The sequence below is a fragment of the Protomyctophum bolini genome (assembly GCF_963924005.1).
Source record: "Protomyctophum bolini genome assembly, chromosome: 12".
Taxonomy (NCBI): Eukaryota; Metazoa; Chordata; class Actinopteri; order Myctophiformes; family Myctophidae; genus Protomyctophum; species Protomyctophum bolini.
In genome coordinates, this window is record NC_137873.1 from 22204631 (window position 1) to 22223733 (window position 19103).

The window sequence follows — 19103 nt, forward strand, 5'->3', positions numbered from 1 at the left end:
CTGCCTCAAAGCAGGCCAGAGGTAGAAAATTGTCGTTCATGCATATGCATATTTTGCTCAATAGCATTGTAATATTTTATTCAAAAGGTGGATATGATAGACGGCCTTTATTAATTCCACGAGGGATAGTTGGTATATGCACTTATGGTTAGTAGAATTATAAAGGTGAGATTTATACTGTAGCTTTATTTTGAGTGTTGTATAATATTGTTTTTATACTAATTGATGGCTAAGTCATGCAACATTGTATCGGGGAAAAGGGCAATCTGGGACTTGTTTAAATCTTTTCAAATCTCTTAATAGCTAAACAACAGCTACACAATAGTTGAACACCTGCTGAAGCAACCGCACTCACTGTGGTCCCTGTGGTGATTTCTTGAATATACCATAAGGTCAAAATGTGAATGATATATTCTAGTGCCTTCTAATCTAGGGTATAATTGTGTCTGATAAAACTTTGGCATTACTTCTGAGAGCTGCAGCACGTCTGTGGGTGCTTTCAAGGGCCACAGAATGCCAGCATGTCTTAGCATCATCTATTTCAAAAACGGCCCAGAGGAGGTCAGCATATACAAACATATTTCTTAAGGCCAATGCATTCCGTATATATCAGCTAAATAGAGTACGAGTCTGATGTGTGCATCTAAAAATAACTACTATTATGACAATGATTCTGCACAACAATGACCAACTCAAACGTAATTTTCCACAACTACTTACAGAATGTTCTGCTGTCAGTTGACAGACCAGAAGAATGTTCATGAATCAAGCTAAACTAAGCTGAACTAAGAAAAGCCATTTGATGGGCAGACTGTCTGAGCTCTAGTCCAGTCATTCTCAGCCTTAAGAGAGTACACACACAAACACGTGCTACATCATGATCCTAGAGATAATGTAGCCTCTATGAATCCACATGTGCTGCCTCCGAGTCCTACAGTATATGCTTTCTATCTCCCTTTCAGCACATGATGTCTGTCCTCTCCTTCCCTACAACACCCTGGTCAACACTATAATCAGAAGTCGCGGGATTTAAAAGAAAAAAAAGAAAGTTAGAAAATGACCCTGTAGGCCAGGGATACTCAAATAGATTTACCTGTGGGCCACATTACAAAAATGGCAAGGGGCCAGTAGATAAAATTACGACATTAATGATACTTGATAACTTCTCTCTTTCAATTGCTTTATTTTCGCAAAATGTATCAATCAAGTACAATGTGCATGCACACAATATGTAAATAAATCAATGTGTTACATTTTCTTGCATAAACACAAAGAGCTGTTTCCATAACTGCACAAATTATTGCACATAACATGAGTAGCTGTTATAATAACATAATAACATAACATGAGTAGCTCTTTGCCTGCCTGCCTGCCTGTCTGTCTGTCTGTCCATGAGTAGTTATTTGTCTGTCTGTCAATGAGTAGCTGTCTTACTGTCTGCCTGTCTATGAGTAGCTGTCTGCCTGCCTGTCTATGAGTAGCTGTCTGTCTGCCTGCCTGCCTGTCCAATTGTCCATGAGTAGCTGTCTGTCTGCCTGTCTGAGTAGCTGTCTGCCTGCCTGCCTAATTGTCCATGAGTAGCTGTCTGTCTGCCTGTCTATGAGTAGCTGTCTGTCTGCCTGCCTGCCTAATTGTCCATGAGTAGCTGTCTGTCTGCCTGTCTATGAGTAGCTGTCTGCCTTCCTGCCTGTCCAATTGTCCATGAGTAGCTGTCTGTCTGTCTATGAGTAGCTGTCTGCCTGCCTGCCCAATTGTCTATGAGTAGCTGTCTGTCTGTCTATGAGTAGCTGTCTGCCTTCCTGCCTGTCCAATTGTCCATGAGTAGCTGTCTGTCTGTCTATGAGTAGCTGTCTGCCTTCCTGCCTGTCCAATTGTCCATGAGTTGCTGTCTGCCTGCCTGTCCAATTCTCCATGAGTAGCTGTCTGTCTGCCTGTCTATGAGTAGCTGTCTGACTGCCTGCCTGTCCAATTCTCCATGAGTAGCTGTCTGTCTGTCTGCCTGTCTATGAGTAGCTGTCTGCCTGCCTGCCTGCCAGCCAGCAAGTTGGTTAACAGAAAATAAATTGTTATGGCTGAGTAAAATAAAATACAATAAACACAATTTGCCTGAAAATAGATTACCCAGCTATGACCTTTTTCATGAAAAAAAATGAGTAGTGATATGGCTGACTGAGTAAAATAAAACAATCTACCTGAAAATAGATTGCAATTGCAAAAATTTCCGCAATTTCCATTTCCACCATTTCCGCAATTTCCGCAATTACAATTTCCGCAATTTCCATTTCCGCAATTTCCATTTCCAACTATTAATGGCAGCTGGGTTTCATCATTCAAATAAAATAGAATTCTGTCCGTTTAGCTATAAAATTATGTCAGGGAATAGGGATACACAGTATATGTCTTTCATTTGCATTGCATCCCCCCCCCCCCCCCCAAGCTTTTATTTTCGTTCGAGTAATAGTACAACTCTAATAGTATTACTTATAATAATGTAATTAAAGATAACTTCATTCAGATTTATTTATTTTTATTTCATTTTCCAGATTTTTTTTTCTTCTTTTTTTTAGATTTTCATTGGTGGGCCAGTCATAATGGTCCTGCGGGCCTGATGTGGCCCGCGGGCCTGAGGTTGAGTATATCACTGCTGTAGGCATATGTGAGGCAAGTAATGTGCTTAATGTGTTGTTTCTATATGATTATTACGTTTGCTGAATGTATTTCTCCCGTATGCCGAAAGCTACGAGTCACTGTTTCATCATAAATTGCGTAATTAGCATAATGACCAAATGTAATATCACATAATCCCAAAGAAACTGATACAAAAGGGTTTTCCATTTGATTCTGGTACAATACATTCTATAGATTCTTCTCCTGAAAACCCACCTCTTCTGGCTCTACCTCACACGCACTATTAATGAATAACTATAAAGAGGAAAAACAAAACAAGTGTTTTTATACCCTGCCTTTTTTTCCTTCTTTCTAATTATTTGATTGGCCCAAAACATTGTGTTTATTGTCATGATTTATCACATTGGCTTTGTCCACGGCATAAACATCTTTAAATAAATACTTTTTGAAAAGTCTATGGGGAAACGGGGAATTATTTTCCAGGCCTCTCGTCAGGAACTGCGACCATCTATGGTGCTACATTTGAAAAATAAAACGGTGGTTAAACCACAAATCTTCGAGACATGCCTTTGTCTTTAGAAACTGGCTGTGGGGAGCGAAAACAACCACAGGGAGCCTGTCATTTAATTTCCTGGGCAGAGTCATTATTCAGCAGCGACACTAATAAGATGGATAAGCATCCCACCTCCAGCCCGCTTATGAGACGGACTAATTAGTCTCTTGTTACATCTATGCCGTTAGTTATAATATCCTAGTGAACACACTTAAAGTACTTATTCTTCCTTCCTTTGATTAAAAGCTGAACATAATTACTCCTATACTTCAATGACTTTATTAGCTCTCTATATCAAAACAGGGTTGATTTTTTTTTTTTATATATATTTTTTATCCCACGATTTTGTAACCCATTTTTCACCCCTGTGTCAATCATCTAATGTGATCCTGGGCTCTGCTCCACCAACCTAGTCCCCATATATGGGGGACAAGGGGAGAGCAACGGACTTGAACTTCAGTGTCCAAGTTGCTCCTTTACACCTGACAGGGGGGAGTTTCTCTGGTTGGACGTAGCGCGTGGAAGGAACACGTTATTCCAACCAGCTCCTTTCCCCTCCATCAGGCGCCCCGGCTGGCTAGGGGGAGGCAGTTTAGTGACCAGGATTACTGCATGTTTTTTGTGAGGGTACCTACCCTAGGGGACACGGGGAGAACATGCAAACTCCACACAGAAAGGCCCTTTCGCCAACCCCGCCTTCGGGTATGGGCACTGAGGACGCGGAGGAGGAAACACGCCGCCAGCACCCACAGCGTCCCGAAACAGATTGATTTCAACACTACTTATTGTCTACAATACTCTCAATGGTGAAGTTGCTGAATACATCTCTGGTCTCCAAACTGTACTGAGAATAAAATAAAAAAGTGTTGCAAACATTGCTGCATTCTGTTTGGCTGTGTATAGCTGTAACTGTAGTCCCATGTGATTCAGTTTCACCAGACTGGCACAGCAGCAGATTTTTTGTCCAGACAGGGGCCAGACTGGTGAACTGTGGGTCATGGGTTCAATATTGGGTGAAACGTTACAATGGTAATATGTTGTAAAACAATGAGTAATGGTAATATTTAGTGGTTTTCACAAAAATAATATAATATAATATATAATATAATAATTCTTCTTAACCGTGCAGCTGATCTACAAGCTCACAAACTGTCATGATGTTGTGCAGCCTATATTATTTTGGTTATTTGATTTTATATAGTGCTTAAATTAGTCCTTTAATGCAGACCGATACAAATAAGGCAACATAAACCCATAATAATTGAATAAATCTGGAAAACATCATTGGTTTGTGATCAGTTTGACTGCTTAATGAACAGTAAAGACATCAGGATTAGGTTAAACCTGGCTGTTAGCCTGGTCCAGAGCAGGCTAAATCCAAAGCATTAGTTTCCATGGTAACTAATCAAGCCTCAACATATCCAGGTTAACTGGTTAAATTAATCTGGCAAGATTAACCATCTTTCATGAAACCGGTTAATCGCTGATCCAGGATATATTAAAACAGGATATGTGTTAAATCCCGGCTTAATCTCTAATCCAAGTTTCGTGAAACAGGCCCCTGTTCTCTCTATGCTGCCTCCCCCTGGCCAGCCGGGGCACCTGATGGAGATGACAACAGTTCTCTCTCTCTCGCAGTCCCTCCTTGCCAGTTTACATGGTAATTCTCAGCGGATCAGTAGGATTCATTTCAGCTGGTCTCAGGCCATATGGCCCATATTCTCCATTTAATATTGTCAAGTTAGTCAATACTAAATCCTGTCTGATAACACACATCTTTGGGTCCCTGAGACACATCTTATAAGATTGTACGCACGCACTCACTCACTCACTCACTCACTCACTCACTCACTCACTCACACACACACACACACACACACACACACACACACACACACACACACACACACACACACACACACACACACTCTTTCTCTCTCTCCTCTCTCTCTCGCTCTGTTGGTCGCCCCCTCTCTCCCATGACCTTCTTACCTGAGGTGCCAGTTCTCCATTGGTGATGATTTTAGCAATGAGGCTCCACTTCCTGTTGCTGGTGGCATTGTGGATCATTTTCCTCCTCAGCAGCTCTCCCACAGACACATACTGGAAGCCGTAGCGCTCCGCAATCTTCAGGCTCTGCGTTCCCTTGCCACTGCCAGGGCCACCTGTAGACAGGTTGAAGAGTTGTTGTTAGTTCTGTCTGCGTGGATGGACGTGGCAATGGAGGATAGAGCATGTGTGATACTGTACGTGAGTGCACTCAACTCTGTGCCAGTGTACTGTATGACTGTGTGGTAAATGGTAACGTGTCTGCTAGTAGTCTATGCACTATGCAGGCATGCAACTACAGCAGGTACGTGCTCTCAGGTTTACCTACATAGGACTTAGGAGGTTTACTTAGGAGGTGTGTGTGTGTGTGTGTGTGTGCGCAACTGTGCGCATGCGTGTGTAACTGAACAGACGTGGGACTGGCTGTCTGTGTGTGTGTGTGTGTGTGTGTGTGTGTGTGTGTCTGTGAATGTATGGCAACTATGTGGAAAGATCGGCCGCAGACGTTTGATACAGTGTGTGTGGATGTTATGCACTGTAAGCATGCATAGAGGAGTGGTGTGTCAGATGAAAGAAACAGGTATGTGTCCACACATACCTCCTACACACAAACAACACCTCGCTTTCTTGTCCTGCTGTTCCCTCGTTCTGTTTTTGGGGATTGACAGCGAAGGAACAACACTTTAGTTGATGCTGATGTAGTATTGTAAATGTGTATGCTAGGCTAGTTTAGCTTTGTCTAACAGAGAACTACTTTGTCTACTGGAACATGTGGCGTACTATCCGTTATCTTTCATCTGATATTTTCATGGCTACTCACAGGCCTCATTACAGGCTCAGGCTTCATAACACAATTTCCTTTGTCTGGTTCTCTTAAATTGCCCCACAAAAGGTTTGCTCTCATCCTTTGGAGAAATGACAGCTGAGCTGATGCCTTTCTGTTTTTATATTTACTTAAAAAAATACGGCACAGTGTACTCAGAAAAGAACACAACAGGAACTACTGTACTCTTCAAACCTACAGAAAAACCTACAGCACGTGGTGCGGACGGCCCAGCGCGTAGTGGGAGATGAGCGTGGTCAAAACTCAAGACATCATCAAGGACAATTACCACCCCATCCACAATCTGTTCACGCTATTACTGTGCCAGGTAAGCTCTATTGCAGTATCAAATGCCTGAACACCCGATTTAAAAAAAGGTTTTAACTTCTACCCAGCTACAGACTGTTGAACAAGGCATGCACTGCCTGCCTACTAACCACCTACTTCTACTACTACTTGCGCTGGGTGTATGTACTGCATGAGCAAGTTTCATTGGAATGAGTGGGCAGGGATTTTCAATGCACTCTTATTACCCCTTGTTGTTGCAGGTGGATTCAACCATGATGTCCAATCAAATGATTGGTTTTCATTACTTTTAAGAGCAGTACACTGCACTCTGGCCAATGGCATAGTGATAATTTCCACAGAGTCATGACACTGACACTGATCCTATGAGATGCATTTCTTAGTGTAATGCCACATTCCTAAGCCTAAATTGTTATTTGTCAAAAACTACTGTATGTGGACAGACATCTGCAACATGAATGCTGCATGGCCCTCCTAGGCGATCATCTGTAACAGGGTCCACTTTGTTCACATGCCCGTGCAACAGTAATTGTATCTGCCCATGTGTGACCTGTCCATGAGTCTATAAAATGGGTCTGGTAGGCTCTGATACAATAAACTATAAAAGGACAAAATCCACAGACAGTTCACTGGACTTCATCTATGTATGTTCAAATGCTTCCGTCATACAGTCTGGAGAACGGAAGCTTGTGAGTAAAATATAAACGGAAGTGAAGCTTCCTCCTCACTACTGCTTCGTCTTCGCAGTCTAAGCATATAGCGCTTGGAGTGGATAACTGGGAGGATATAGTGCAAGTGATCCTGCCTGCTGGAGGCAGGAGGTCTGGAAAGGAATCCAGAAGAGCGGAGCTGAACAAAGCAGCAGCAGAAAGCACCTCAATCGGCGTCAGCAGGCGATGGCAGCGCATTCAAATGCCATCACTGCCAAAGTCACGTGTTGGGCTGCTCAGACACACAAAACACTGTTCCTTCAGCATCATCTGATCCAATCCAAGTGCGCTTGTGCCATGGTCTCTCGAGACTGAAGGCCGCTACTATTAGCAGAAATGGAAATAAATATATATATTTTTGTGAACAGAAATGACAAACAGATTACTCTGATTTTGGTGTAGTTCCAGACTCTATATATAGCATTCGGAGATTGTGGAATATTTGTCTGGCTACGCAAGACTAGTCTGTCTGTGTCTCTCCATCTTTCATAAGAAATTGCACAACAGCAACAAGACGCAAAGCATCACTGACTACTTTTTTATGGTGTTCAGTTTGTGGCCTTTACCTATGACAAGGATGACCTTGGGCCGAGGTCTGGACGGATCAAACACCTCGTACTCCTCTATGAGTTCTGCAGTCTCTGACAGGTCCGAGTCACTCTCGATGGAGAACTGACTGATGGGTGGTAGGCGTTCATACCGTCTATAAGGGAAATTGGGACTGTCGGGCAACACTGGGGTAACACACAAGGTACGCACGCACGCACGGACGTGCGCACGCACACACACACACACACACACACACACACACACACACACACACACACACACACACACACGCACACGCATGTTTGTGCACAGACAAACACAAGAAACCAAACTCAGATTCACACAGAGAGACACACATGAAATGTATTCTTTAAATCTATTTCTCTCTCGTCATTAATTACAAAGATCTTACTATTCTTGCCATTTTTCAAATGCATGTATGAGTATAATTAATCAAGACCGGGAACATATACTAATACTATAATTAACACACCCACGATGAACTATTGTCATCTACAATTAGAGCCTATTAAAGTAGGGAATGAGAGATTGGCACTAAGAGAGAAATGATGAGAGAGAAATGATGTACACTTATAGGAGCTGTCAGCAGACCGAGAGATGGCATTCCCATCTGGCCAACATTATTAAGTGTTATACAAACATGACAGATTTGAACTTCTGCTGACAGCCAAGATGGGAATTGCAGTGTACACTCACAGGCAATGAAATCTCCATCCCTTATTAGGTATTACTTCCTACTCCTAGTAGCTAATTACTGCAGCTGCAAAGTTTACACAGAAGACTATACACAGTATACCATGCAACCTTACCCTACCCTTATTTATATTGCTCAATCCATACATGAAAAATTGTCTGTATTGAGTGGTGTGTAACCAGCTTGTCTCATGGAGACAGTTTAGTAAAGCAATCTATTCTACACTAGTACACTATTCTATTTTATATAGCCAGGCCCATGAATGTGCAGTTACAAAAACGTGAATTTCATTTTGCATGCACATTTGCATACCGGGTACGTCGTAAAATGAATGTGATGTTCAGTGTTCAACTATGGACACACAATCAAATAGGAAGAAATTATATTGATATTAGTCATCTGTGACTTCACTTTGTTTTGCAAATCCTAACGCCCTACTTTGCATCTACAATATTTCCTTGTAAATGTAAACCTCTGTCGCTGGTAGCCTTTGTTGTCTGCACTGTGCCAGGTTAATGATTACACATGCACATTCAGAATACATAAAAGCTCAAGAGTGTTGCAAAAGTGGCCAACGACGAGATCATATTAGCCTCCACTACACTGTAGGAATGTTTGCATAGCCATAGAACAATTCTTACTGTATGTCAAACCCAGATTATTACCTGCTGTACCATGATTTGAATCATCCTTCAGATAACACAGCAGTATCTACCTCAACAGTTTGTGATAGTTGTCTGACTCTGGACATTCTAATGTTAGTTTCCTCTGTATTTCTGCCTGTTCTTATGTTCTTTAGCGTGTTATTGGGTTGCTCCACAACACATGTGGCATATAAATGAATGAACAGTCCACTAAACCAGCCACTGAGTTATCCTAAAACAGAATGCCGCTTGGAAAGAATAGCATTATATTCCAGAGATGTATTATTATTATTATTTATTTAAGACTTTTCTTCAACAACGTGCACCTGATCCTCAATGCTTACCGTTTCTGAAGAGGGACCTTCGTGATTGGCCCCCATTGAGGGGAGGGAGGGACTTCTTCTCCGGACCCACAAATGTGTCCCACCGCACCTTCTCTGTTCCTCCCATCTCCCTCACCTTTTTAAGACAGCCTTCCAAGTAGTCAAGAGGGTCATCTGGCCGGTAGTACATCAACCCGGTTAGCAGGCTCTGAAAAACAACAACAAATTAATGAGAACGCCCATTGTACTGTACATTCCTTCGCGCATATAATAGATTGATTTATCCATGTGGCACTGAGAGACTAGGAGCGACGGTTCGCAAACATTGTGATGTCAAACACCACAAAACTGATACATATACTATAGGCACGGACCCCAATTTGAAAAGGTTTTGTGCAAGAGTATTTTTTGTTGTTAGATTAGATTGAATACAGAATACAGAACTGTCTATAGACTAGACTAGACCAGAATAGTCTTTGTACTGTAGATGGGGAGACAATGAAACAGTGGAGTCAGTGAAACTGTGAATATTCATTCTTATAATTCTCTCACTGGGAAAACTTTTAGCCAATTAAATAATAGTGAAATTAAATTGTTCCTCATTTTGTTGAAACCGCCTCAAGGATCCCTGTGGGTCCCAAGACCCCACTTTGAGAACCTTTGAGCTAGAGAAGAAATGAGAGAGAGTCCTGACATACTGTAGCCTACACAAGAATCCAAAGTGATGACTGAAAGCTAAAAGGTTTCAGTGTGTGGTCCCAGCATATGTTGATTACAGTGTGTAGTCTCACCATTAGTTTGTATTGATGTCTTGGTTCTGCATCAATGTTGTGTGAAAAAACAACAGCAACAGGAAGGGTCAATAAAAGCCAAAGACTGTCATACAAAAAAAAAGCCTAATAAAAACAGTATTAAAAAAAATAAAAGCCAAAGAATGATGCCCATCAATTTAGAGTCAACTTTTCTCAGAATTTGAAAGTCAACTGACCTGACTGACAAATGTGAGAACTGTGTTTTTATGCCAAGAGAGAAACCAGGCTAGTGCATGAGATCTGGCCCTTAACCCTGAATGTTCTTAAACAATGAATTCCCCTGGGACAGAAGACATCCTTCCAATTTGATATATCCCTTTCATTAGCAGCTGCCCACAGAAACAAAGACTTATTCTCAATCCAACTAAATTCTAACTATAGCATTTAAATATTTTTGGCAAGACTGTGACATTATAATGAAATTCAATATGAATAATGTAGTTTTGTATCAAGGGAAGGGGCAATATTGCAAACATAAATTGTAATGGTCATAATGATGCTATCAATTCCAATCTTATACTTTACTGGCTGTAATGAAAATAACTGCTTGTAATTGCTGACACACACATTACCTGTCTCTGGAAATCAGACAAATGAATAAGATTGGTTAATTAAATTAAATTGGTTTCAGTATGCATCTGCCTATTGCCTTCATTTCTAATGATAATGGAATGTGATCTGTAGGTTCTGTCGTTGTGTTTCCTTCCCTTGTGGTGCATGGTAAACAACCATTTGGTATATAGAATCATCTGATTTTAGTCTATAAAATATATAGAGATAATGAGGACTGAGGAGTCGGGGACAATGTCTTTGGTTTTTACATCTTTATGTTCATATTCAAATGTGATTTAACACAATATAGAAGTCCTTTGAGAATATTATATTGACATGTATGTGAGCTATTTATTTCTCGAATGAAAGAGAATTGTAGCCTAAAACATGCATTCATGCATTGGGTCACATAACTACGCGCAAATGCTATGCTATATCTACTATCTGCACGCTGATGTCAAGTTATGATTCACATTATTTCATTGACTTGTCTAGAATACATCTTTATGACACTTTAATTGGCACAAGGTCTGTCCACCACTGCTCTGCAAAAACCTCTCGAAGCGCACGTACGCCTCACCTCAAATAGTTGTGGTATCTCGCGTCTTGCGAGATACTCCTTGGCATCGCTGGTATTCATCCCTTTCGATATTCTCTGAAATCACAACTTGTCCAGAGTGTCTTCCAAAGCACACTTAACACTTAAAGCGAAGATATTATTTGGCAACGACGGGAACTTCAATAATAATTACGTCAATCAGCGCATTTTTCCTTGCGGTATCATGGATTCCTGTAGTAGGCAATGCCTCGGTGATGCAAGGTTGTCTATCTTCCTTCTACAGCAACAGCATTCTGCTCCGTCTGCTATATAGCGCATGGAGCAGGCGACATGTGAATGATGTGATTGACGTTGGCAGTAGGCAGTGGCAGTGTGCCGGCACCGAGTTTGCGCAATGTGCCCAAATGGCGCGCAGCCACGAACAGCGTTTTTTCATACCTTTATTAGCACAACCTTGAAAACTTGATACAGGATGACGGGGAATCCACTGTCTTGTGCATGTTTAAGTGGTATTGTTTGTGGCTGCTGTGAATGGAAACTGGTAGGCTACAGGCGCCTATAAGGCTAGCCTATGATGAGAAGTTGTCAAGTGCATGTCACTTGATAGGCTTGTAACTTTGTTTTTTCTTTCATATTTTTTCCACATTATTCTGCCAACATAAGAACCCTGCTGCTGAATCTGACATTAGGCCTACTGTAGCCTACCTTCTCTGTTTCCATGGTGGACGTTTCTGGTCTCTCGCCTATCTATCCTGCCTTTGTAGCCTACTACCACACAAGAACAGAGTGAAATGCAATATGTTTTTGCTGCCTACTCAGCCTCAAGGCAAAATACTACCTTAATTGAAAGTTACAAATGTAGGTCTATTCCGGCTATATATACATTATTATCAGGATGTGAATAATGCACGAGAAGATATAATAGCCTCCTCTTGTGATTTTCAAAATATAGCAACATTGAGAGCTGCTAGCCTATGAATAGGCCTACATTGTTGACAATTTCTTAATTGTGAAAAGTTTTACTTAAATTTGGGATGACAATTTTAGCATACCGGTACTTATATTAGTAGTAGTATAGCAGTAGTAGTAGTAGTAGTAGTAGTATAGATATAATTTGTAAATAAATAAGGAGAAATATATAATTTACTTAATTTACTTTAGGCATAATTTAAAAAAAATACTAGGCCTAACCCACTATGACCCCTTTCCACTGGTTGGGAACCGGTTCAGTTCAGAACCAGTTTTTAGTCCATGAGCCAGACCTCCAAAATGGGAACGTTAATATGAATTGAGTGTGCAAAACCATACCTATATATTAAATTGTATTGAGTCTGGTGCAAAGCACAGGTCCTCGCGGTACTCCTGGTGAGAGCAGGAGTGGACCTGATGAGACGTAGAAGGGGCCCGGACAGGAGGCAACCCACAGAGCCTAGTCCCTCCACATACCAGAATAGTACCTCTCAGTCAGGGCATAGTAGTTCCGGAGTGGTCCCAACGGATTGTGCGGCCCTGTCTTTCCCTAGTGGTCTGATCGAGGGTAACTACTGGGACGTAAGTCAGGACTTTATCACCCCGGCTGGGTCATCCGAGTGAGAGGTATGATGTTCGAGAGACCCGAAACCCCGATGACCTTGGGATGTCCCAGTTGCATCCAGGTGATGTTATTTTCGTTTTATAGGATCAATATAAGTAAATGATATGTGATATGATATGTATATGATAACCCTTCCACAGTAGTAGCCTCTTCTTTTTTTCTTTTGCATATTTTCCTATATAATGCCTAATTTGCATATGTTATTTGTTTATATTTGTAATACAATAAATCATTGTCTTTGTGTAAGTAATCAACTGGGCAAGTTTCATGGTGATAACAATTTAATATAGGTATGGTTTTGCACACTCAATTCATAATTAACCAATTTTGGAGCTCTGGCTCATGGACTAAGAACCAAAAAGAACTGAACCGGTTCCCAACCATAGGTTCCCAACCGGTGGAAAAGGGGCCTCTGTGCATTCTATATAGATCATTGTACTTTTAAATTCGGGAGGTTTTATTTTATTTTGAAACGTACGGACCAGGAACTCGAAGTGTGTGTGTGTCCGGCACTGGGCGGGGCCAACTAATATTTTACTTCCTCGATCAGTGCAAGGAGGTTCTGCACAATGAAATTACTTCGTTTATTGTGCTTATTTTCTGTCTACTTGGTAGTATGGAGCAATAACATAGAGGTGAGTACATGTCATCATAATACGCACCTCCGTTTGTGACTTTCTGCTGAAACTGTATAAGTCATGTTGCATTTTACACTAGCAACATTGTTCATGTAGCGAGCTTGGCTAACCTGTGTTGCCTATGGTGTTGCCTCACTTGCCTGTGTATCTTACATGAGTTTGTTAATGGAGAGTCGTTTTGTAAATATAAACGTACACCCAAATGGATGAATTGCGTCATTCATTTCTTTCCCTCTTCCTCTGAAACGAAGACTAAAGCAGGACAGTTCTTCAGCAGTGGCCATACTAACAACTGGGCAGTGCTGGTGAGTATTCAAAGCGAATATACAGTACATCTTATCTTCAGTATATCTTGTCTACATGGAGTTTTTCAAACGGATTATTGTGACTGTCACCTGGTCACAATCAGCAATCACTGTCACATTGATTGTGACAATGAAAAAGGAAGGGATGTTCGTACACTAAATTGTAGCGCCCAGGAAAATTCTTGTTACAACGTTTCGAACAGGGTCTTCGTCAGGTATGAGTACACAACATCAAGAGGCGTATTATAATTATACAACAGCATATGGGCAGGTCAACAAGGAACAAGCTCTGTTGCAATGATGAAAATCAAGCTAGACACGCCCACCGCATCTAAAAGGATGAGGCTGCAATCAGCATTTAGGCATTGTAGGGCATGTCAAGCTAAGGACTCTAATATATTGAAAATAGTGGCTCTAAGGCCAACTCTTTAGAACCCAAAAGAAAAGTATAAAGGTGCAGACATAGTTAAAAGTAAGCTGCAAACCAATAAAAACATTGCAAAGGATAAAAAAAATTAGTGCCTACAGGGGTGCCCACACTTTTTTGACTTGAAGTCTACTTTTAAAATTGCCAGCTCAAGGTGATCTACCAACCAAAAAAATATTATCCCATTGCTTAAAATACTAAAAATAAATAACATTAAGACATTAGGACTGTTTCAAAAATTTTTTATTTACCTTTTCAGTTACCCCACATTGCAAAGAAGAGATTTTTTGTTAAAGTTACTCTTTGTAATAACGTCAATCAATTTCAATTTGTAATAACTATAATTATGTAATAAAATAATTGCTCATAAAATGTTACAAATATTAAAAGTATCACACATAAAAAGCATACACAATCACATGAAGGAATAATGCACCACTCAACTCAACCAGAGCAGAACTCCCACCACAGGACTCTGGCAATCAATTAATACAGTTGCAACCACTATATTAATGGAAAGTATTTCATACAATATAAGTTAAAAAAAATCTGAACTATCCCTTTAATCAGATGACTGCTTGCAGCCTTTCACTGAATGGAGTCCGTCAGTGCTGCGTAATCCGGACAGTCACTGCTGACAGCTAGTCTTAAACAGGCCTCCAAATGATCGTCCGTCAACGTGGAATGATATTTGGACTTAATTATCTTCATGTGGGAAAACGCTGATTCACATAAATATGTGGAGCCAAATAACGCTGTGAGCGAGGCTGCACAAGTCCTGATGTTTGGATACTTTTCCTCCACGAGTAAGCTCCAAAACTCTCCATCGTGGGCGCACAACTTTAACTGTATGTCAGCCTGCAGTGCCATGATCTCATTCTCCAACGCAGAAGAGTTCATGTTAAAAAGTGTTGCTATTTTCGAGGCAATGGAATCAACATCAGCTTCTGAATGGGAAGCACATGAATGTAGCGATGGGCTCGAGTAAGGCAAACGCAGTTGGACTTGGAATGTGACATCGTGAAAAAATAATCTTCTTCCCACTCTGCATGGAAGTGATATGTTTTAGGCTTCTTTGCCGCGCGCATCTTGCTATATGAACAATGATGGATAGATATCCTTTTAATTTGTTTGTTTAACAACATAACAGACCCGACGTTCCCCACACTTGAAAACAAGGCACTGCATTGTGGGGGGTTTTAAAGCCGCGCTTTAAAACGCGCCGCCGCCTGCCCGAGGCGACTCGAGGATTTTTTATTTTTATTTTTTCATGTCAGGGCCAAGCGGTCTACTTGCGCAGCGCTTGCGATCGACTGGTCGACCGCGATCGACGTAATGGGCACCCCTGTAGGGCAGGCTCTACAGGATGAGACCAAAATATAATAGCAAAATATATAGTAGGGTACTGTAATTACAGTACAAAATAATGAGGACATAGCATAGGGACAAAACATTGATTGTGACAACCTGGTTGTCACAATCAATGTGACAGCTATAGGGACAGCCTTCACGCTGTCATCTGCAGCAATTGGAAACGCAGCAGGGGGGACCTTTATCAATGTGTTCCATTCATAAACTAGCCTACTCAGTGAAATATATGGTGATAAAATTATACTCATAACGTGCATGTGTCGTGACGTCTTTGACTGGACCCCGCCGGCCCCCTCTCTCGCTCTCTCACTATACGCATGCAGCCACGCACTGTTGTTTTGGGCATGGAGGCACAGCGCTGAGCGCACTGATATAACAGACAGCAGCGCTAAATGTTTATCGAGATGAAAGTCCCTACTCCCCAGTCCCCACACAGTGACAGCACTCCATGTTTACGGCACGCACAGACAGACAGACAGAATATTCTGTAGGCTATAATACACTGCAGTGTTTTTATGTGTTTTCTTAAGCAATTGATTAATGTACTCGTCATTTAGATCAGGGCTTCAGTCTCCTCATTCGACCACGTCTATCCACGGTAACGGGACATCGTAAAATATGCCTTCTCCGTCTCCAAGTACTCCAACTGTGTTCAGTTCCTCACCCGCTACATTGTTTGCTTCATTTCCTTTATTTACTGCGGATTGCATTCACACCTGCACCGAATCGTAATCATTTACAGCTGTATTATCTAGGAAAATACATATTGAATTGGGACTACTGGCAGATACGCTTAAATTTGATCGGTCTGCTACAATCCTCTATTATTACTAGTAAACTTGTGTGAGGGAATGAAGCAGAGAACCACTTGGACTTTGTTGAATTGTAGGTGTCTGACAAGAACATTTGCAATTAGTCAGTGTAAAAACTAGCCAGCAATTGTGGAACATCCATCCATCCACCCACCCACATATAACAGAAAATAATCAAAATATTAATATTAAACATGTGTTGCTTTTTATGTTAATAATGCATTTTCGTTGGTTTTCTCTGTATTCCATAGGTATGCACATCCAGATTTTGGTTCAACTATCGCCATGTGGCCAATACGCTGTCTGTGTACAGAAGTGTCAAGAGACTGGGCATTCCAGACAGGTTAGTCACATAAAACTGTGACTATTGCAGCAATCATTTTTGTATTCACATTTGTAGATAAGTTTGAGGCTGATAGTGATATCTATCTCGTATGTCTTGAGTTGACCTTTGAGGTACTGATGTCCTCTGACTCCTCATAAAGATGATCCTCATTATTGTGTAAATGTATCAGGTAGAAGAGTCCAGATTATAACAATTATTTAAAATATTTGCCTTGATTACGATAAATGAAAAAAAAACATTTGAGAAAATAGCAGATCTACAATGTCGCAACGTGTCACATTGCAATGTATTGTGAGCTTGAATATCAGCTATTTTCATAATTTGTTTTACTCAACTATACAAGTCTGTACATAACTCATATTTGAACGCCTTTCCTTAACATTCAGTAAGTTTCAATCAATAACAACCCAATCCATTTTGTGTTCACAGTCACATAGTTCTGATGTTGGCAGATGACATGGCCTGTAACCATAGAAACCCCAAGCCTGCTACAGTGTTTAGCCACAAGAACATGGAGCTGAACGTGTATGGTGATGACGTGGAGGTGGATTACCGTGGATACGAGGTTAGCCCATGTTGTCGTGGAACACAGACAATCACACGCACAATGACATCCCACTGAGAGGCAGCAGGGCGTGTGTGGGTAATCGAGGTTGGGTGTGTGGTGTGTCTGCGGGTGGGGGTATAGCGGTGGAGCACCGATTGTTCAGTATTTACCACCTGTTTACCAGGAAATTATTTCATATTATTCATACATCTTGAGATAGAGGAGCAACCCTGTCCTTTATTTCGAATGGAGAAAAAAAAACCCCTGTCTTTTTGTTCTTTATCACAGTTTGTTTTACAGTATTTTGGTTACAATAAGAATACAGAATTTAGTAATGCATGATAAATCTTTAGATGATGCAGACAAAACATTTGGAAATATTATGAAGTTATAGGGCCAGATTCGGCAAGCAATTTTCGCTCATATTTTGAGCGTGCCGACATTTCCGACCATTTCTACGTTACGTGTGGAATTCATCTTCTTTTTTTGGCTGTGACTTTAAGCGTATTCTACGACCATTTGATCGCGATCAAAGCGTAAATGCATTTTAGTCTTCATGCTGAATCAATTAATAGTCAGTCACAAACTTCAAATAAAATAATTGGCTAATGGCTATGTGCCCAACTTTGGTCAACACATAATTTTTTTTATTGCATATAGCGCCGGAATCGATATTGCACAGCTTGCGCTTGTGTGCCTATGCATATTCTATGGTACACATGAGAGACAGACCGACAGGCACTAGGGCTAATTAGTAATTATATACAAAAATAGAAGTCCACATTATTGAATGGCATCGGCGTGTTTGCAAGTTGGCCAGTCAAAGCTTACGCCAGCTCACCATTACTCTCCTCCAAAGGTAAGATCATGCCGTAACCCATTTTGGGAGGGAACCCCTTTTGGTGTTTTAAACATTGTTATAATTTAGCTATTGAAAAATAGCAGATCTACAAGCTCATAGAGCGCCACTGAGTGGCGTGCTACGAGCTTGTAGGTCTGCTATTTTAGAAAAATCCTTAGTGTGGCGCAAAACATTGAATATATATTTCAGAGCGAACATTTTTAACTAAAATATTTGCTTCTGGGGGGTCACTGGAACTACATATTTTGAGATGGGGGTCCGCGGCCCAAGAGAGATAATTCTGTGGGTCCTTGACATGAAAAAGGTTGAGCCCCACTGACATAGAAACATGGGTTTTTCAGAAAAATATTAGGATTTAGAAGCCTTTTTTTTAATCGACCGGAGCGTAAGGAATTTACACATTAATTTACGCACTTCATTTACACCCGGTCGTAAATTTCCTTTGTGACTGGCCCATACTGTGTACATTTTTAAAATTTCTCCACATTAACCATTCCACATCAATGTGTTTTTTCCCTACTATTTTAGTCGCTCCACTTAACACCTTACCTTCTGACAACCTGTTTTGCGTTCAAATATATCCCTGGGGGCTGGGAGTCTGGGACCCGGCAGCAATGTGCAGCATTCCTTTTTGAGGGGTACTTCTATATGACAACACAGTTACACTGTACATCACTCATGAGGTGTCTCCAAAATGACAACTAAAGTGAATTTTAATTGATATTCATCTGAAGTAGATCAGAGGTGTTGCATTCCCTTACATTTATTTAAATGTATTCTCAATCATGCGTGTATTAAAAAGAGACTACATTAAGCTTATGGCAGAATCCAGTCCATGTGAGTTTACATTTTTAGACCGGAGTTGGTTCTGTACTTTGGCTGCTTTTTTCCATCCTCATCAAAAATAACCAGTCTACAATTGCGTCATGGCTCGTTGTCCTTGTTGGCTGATGCTCCCCTCAGAACATCGGTGCTGGG

The 19103-nt window shown here is 41.0% G+C and overlaps 2 protein-coding genes across 4 annotated transcripts in view; one reads left to right on the top strand and one right to left on the bottom strand.

Moving 5' to 3' along the window:
- Positions 1-11492, bottom strand: part of ak5 (adenylate kinase 5) — a 63113-nt gene extending 51621 nt beyond the window's left edge. The window contains exons 1-4 of one of the 3 annotated variants that reach the window (XM_080777990.1): positions 11417-11492; positions 9322-9508; positions 7636-7803; positions 5174-5346 (exon numbers count right to left, since the gene is read on the bottom strand). In XM_080777990.1, coding sequence (XP_080634116.1) covers positions 5174-5346; positions 7636-7803; positions 9322-9490 — 510 coding nt within the window. In that variant the 5' untranslated portion in view covers positions 9491-9508; positions 11417-11492. Of the gene's footprint in view, positions 1-5173; positions 5347-7635; positions 7804-9321; positions 9509-11244 lie in introns of all 3 variants that reach the window. The other 2 variants (XM_080777989.1, XM_080777991.1) reach the window with 2 other exon arrangements.
- Positions 11493-13324: 1832 nt separating this feature from the next.
- The window catches only part of pigk (phosphatidylinositol glycan anchor biosynthesis, class K), a 32966-nt gene continuing 27187 nt past the window's right edge, over positions 13325-19103 (top strand). The window contains exons 1-4 of the mRNA XM_080777788.1: positions 13325-13452; positions 13707-13760; positions 16622-16713; positions 17146-17281. Of these exons, the coding sequence (XP_080633914.1) occupies positions 13387-13452; positions 13707-13760; positions 16622-16713; positions 17146-17281 (348 nt within the window). The 5' untranslated portion in view covers positions 13325-13386. The remainder of the gene's footprint in view (positions 13453-13706; positions 13761-16621; positions 16714-17145; positions 17282-19103) is intronic.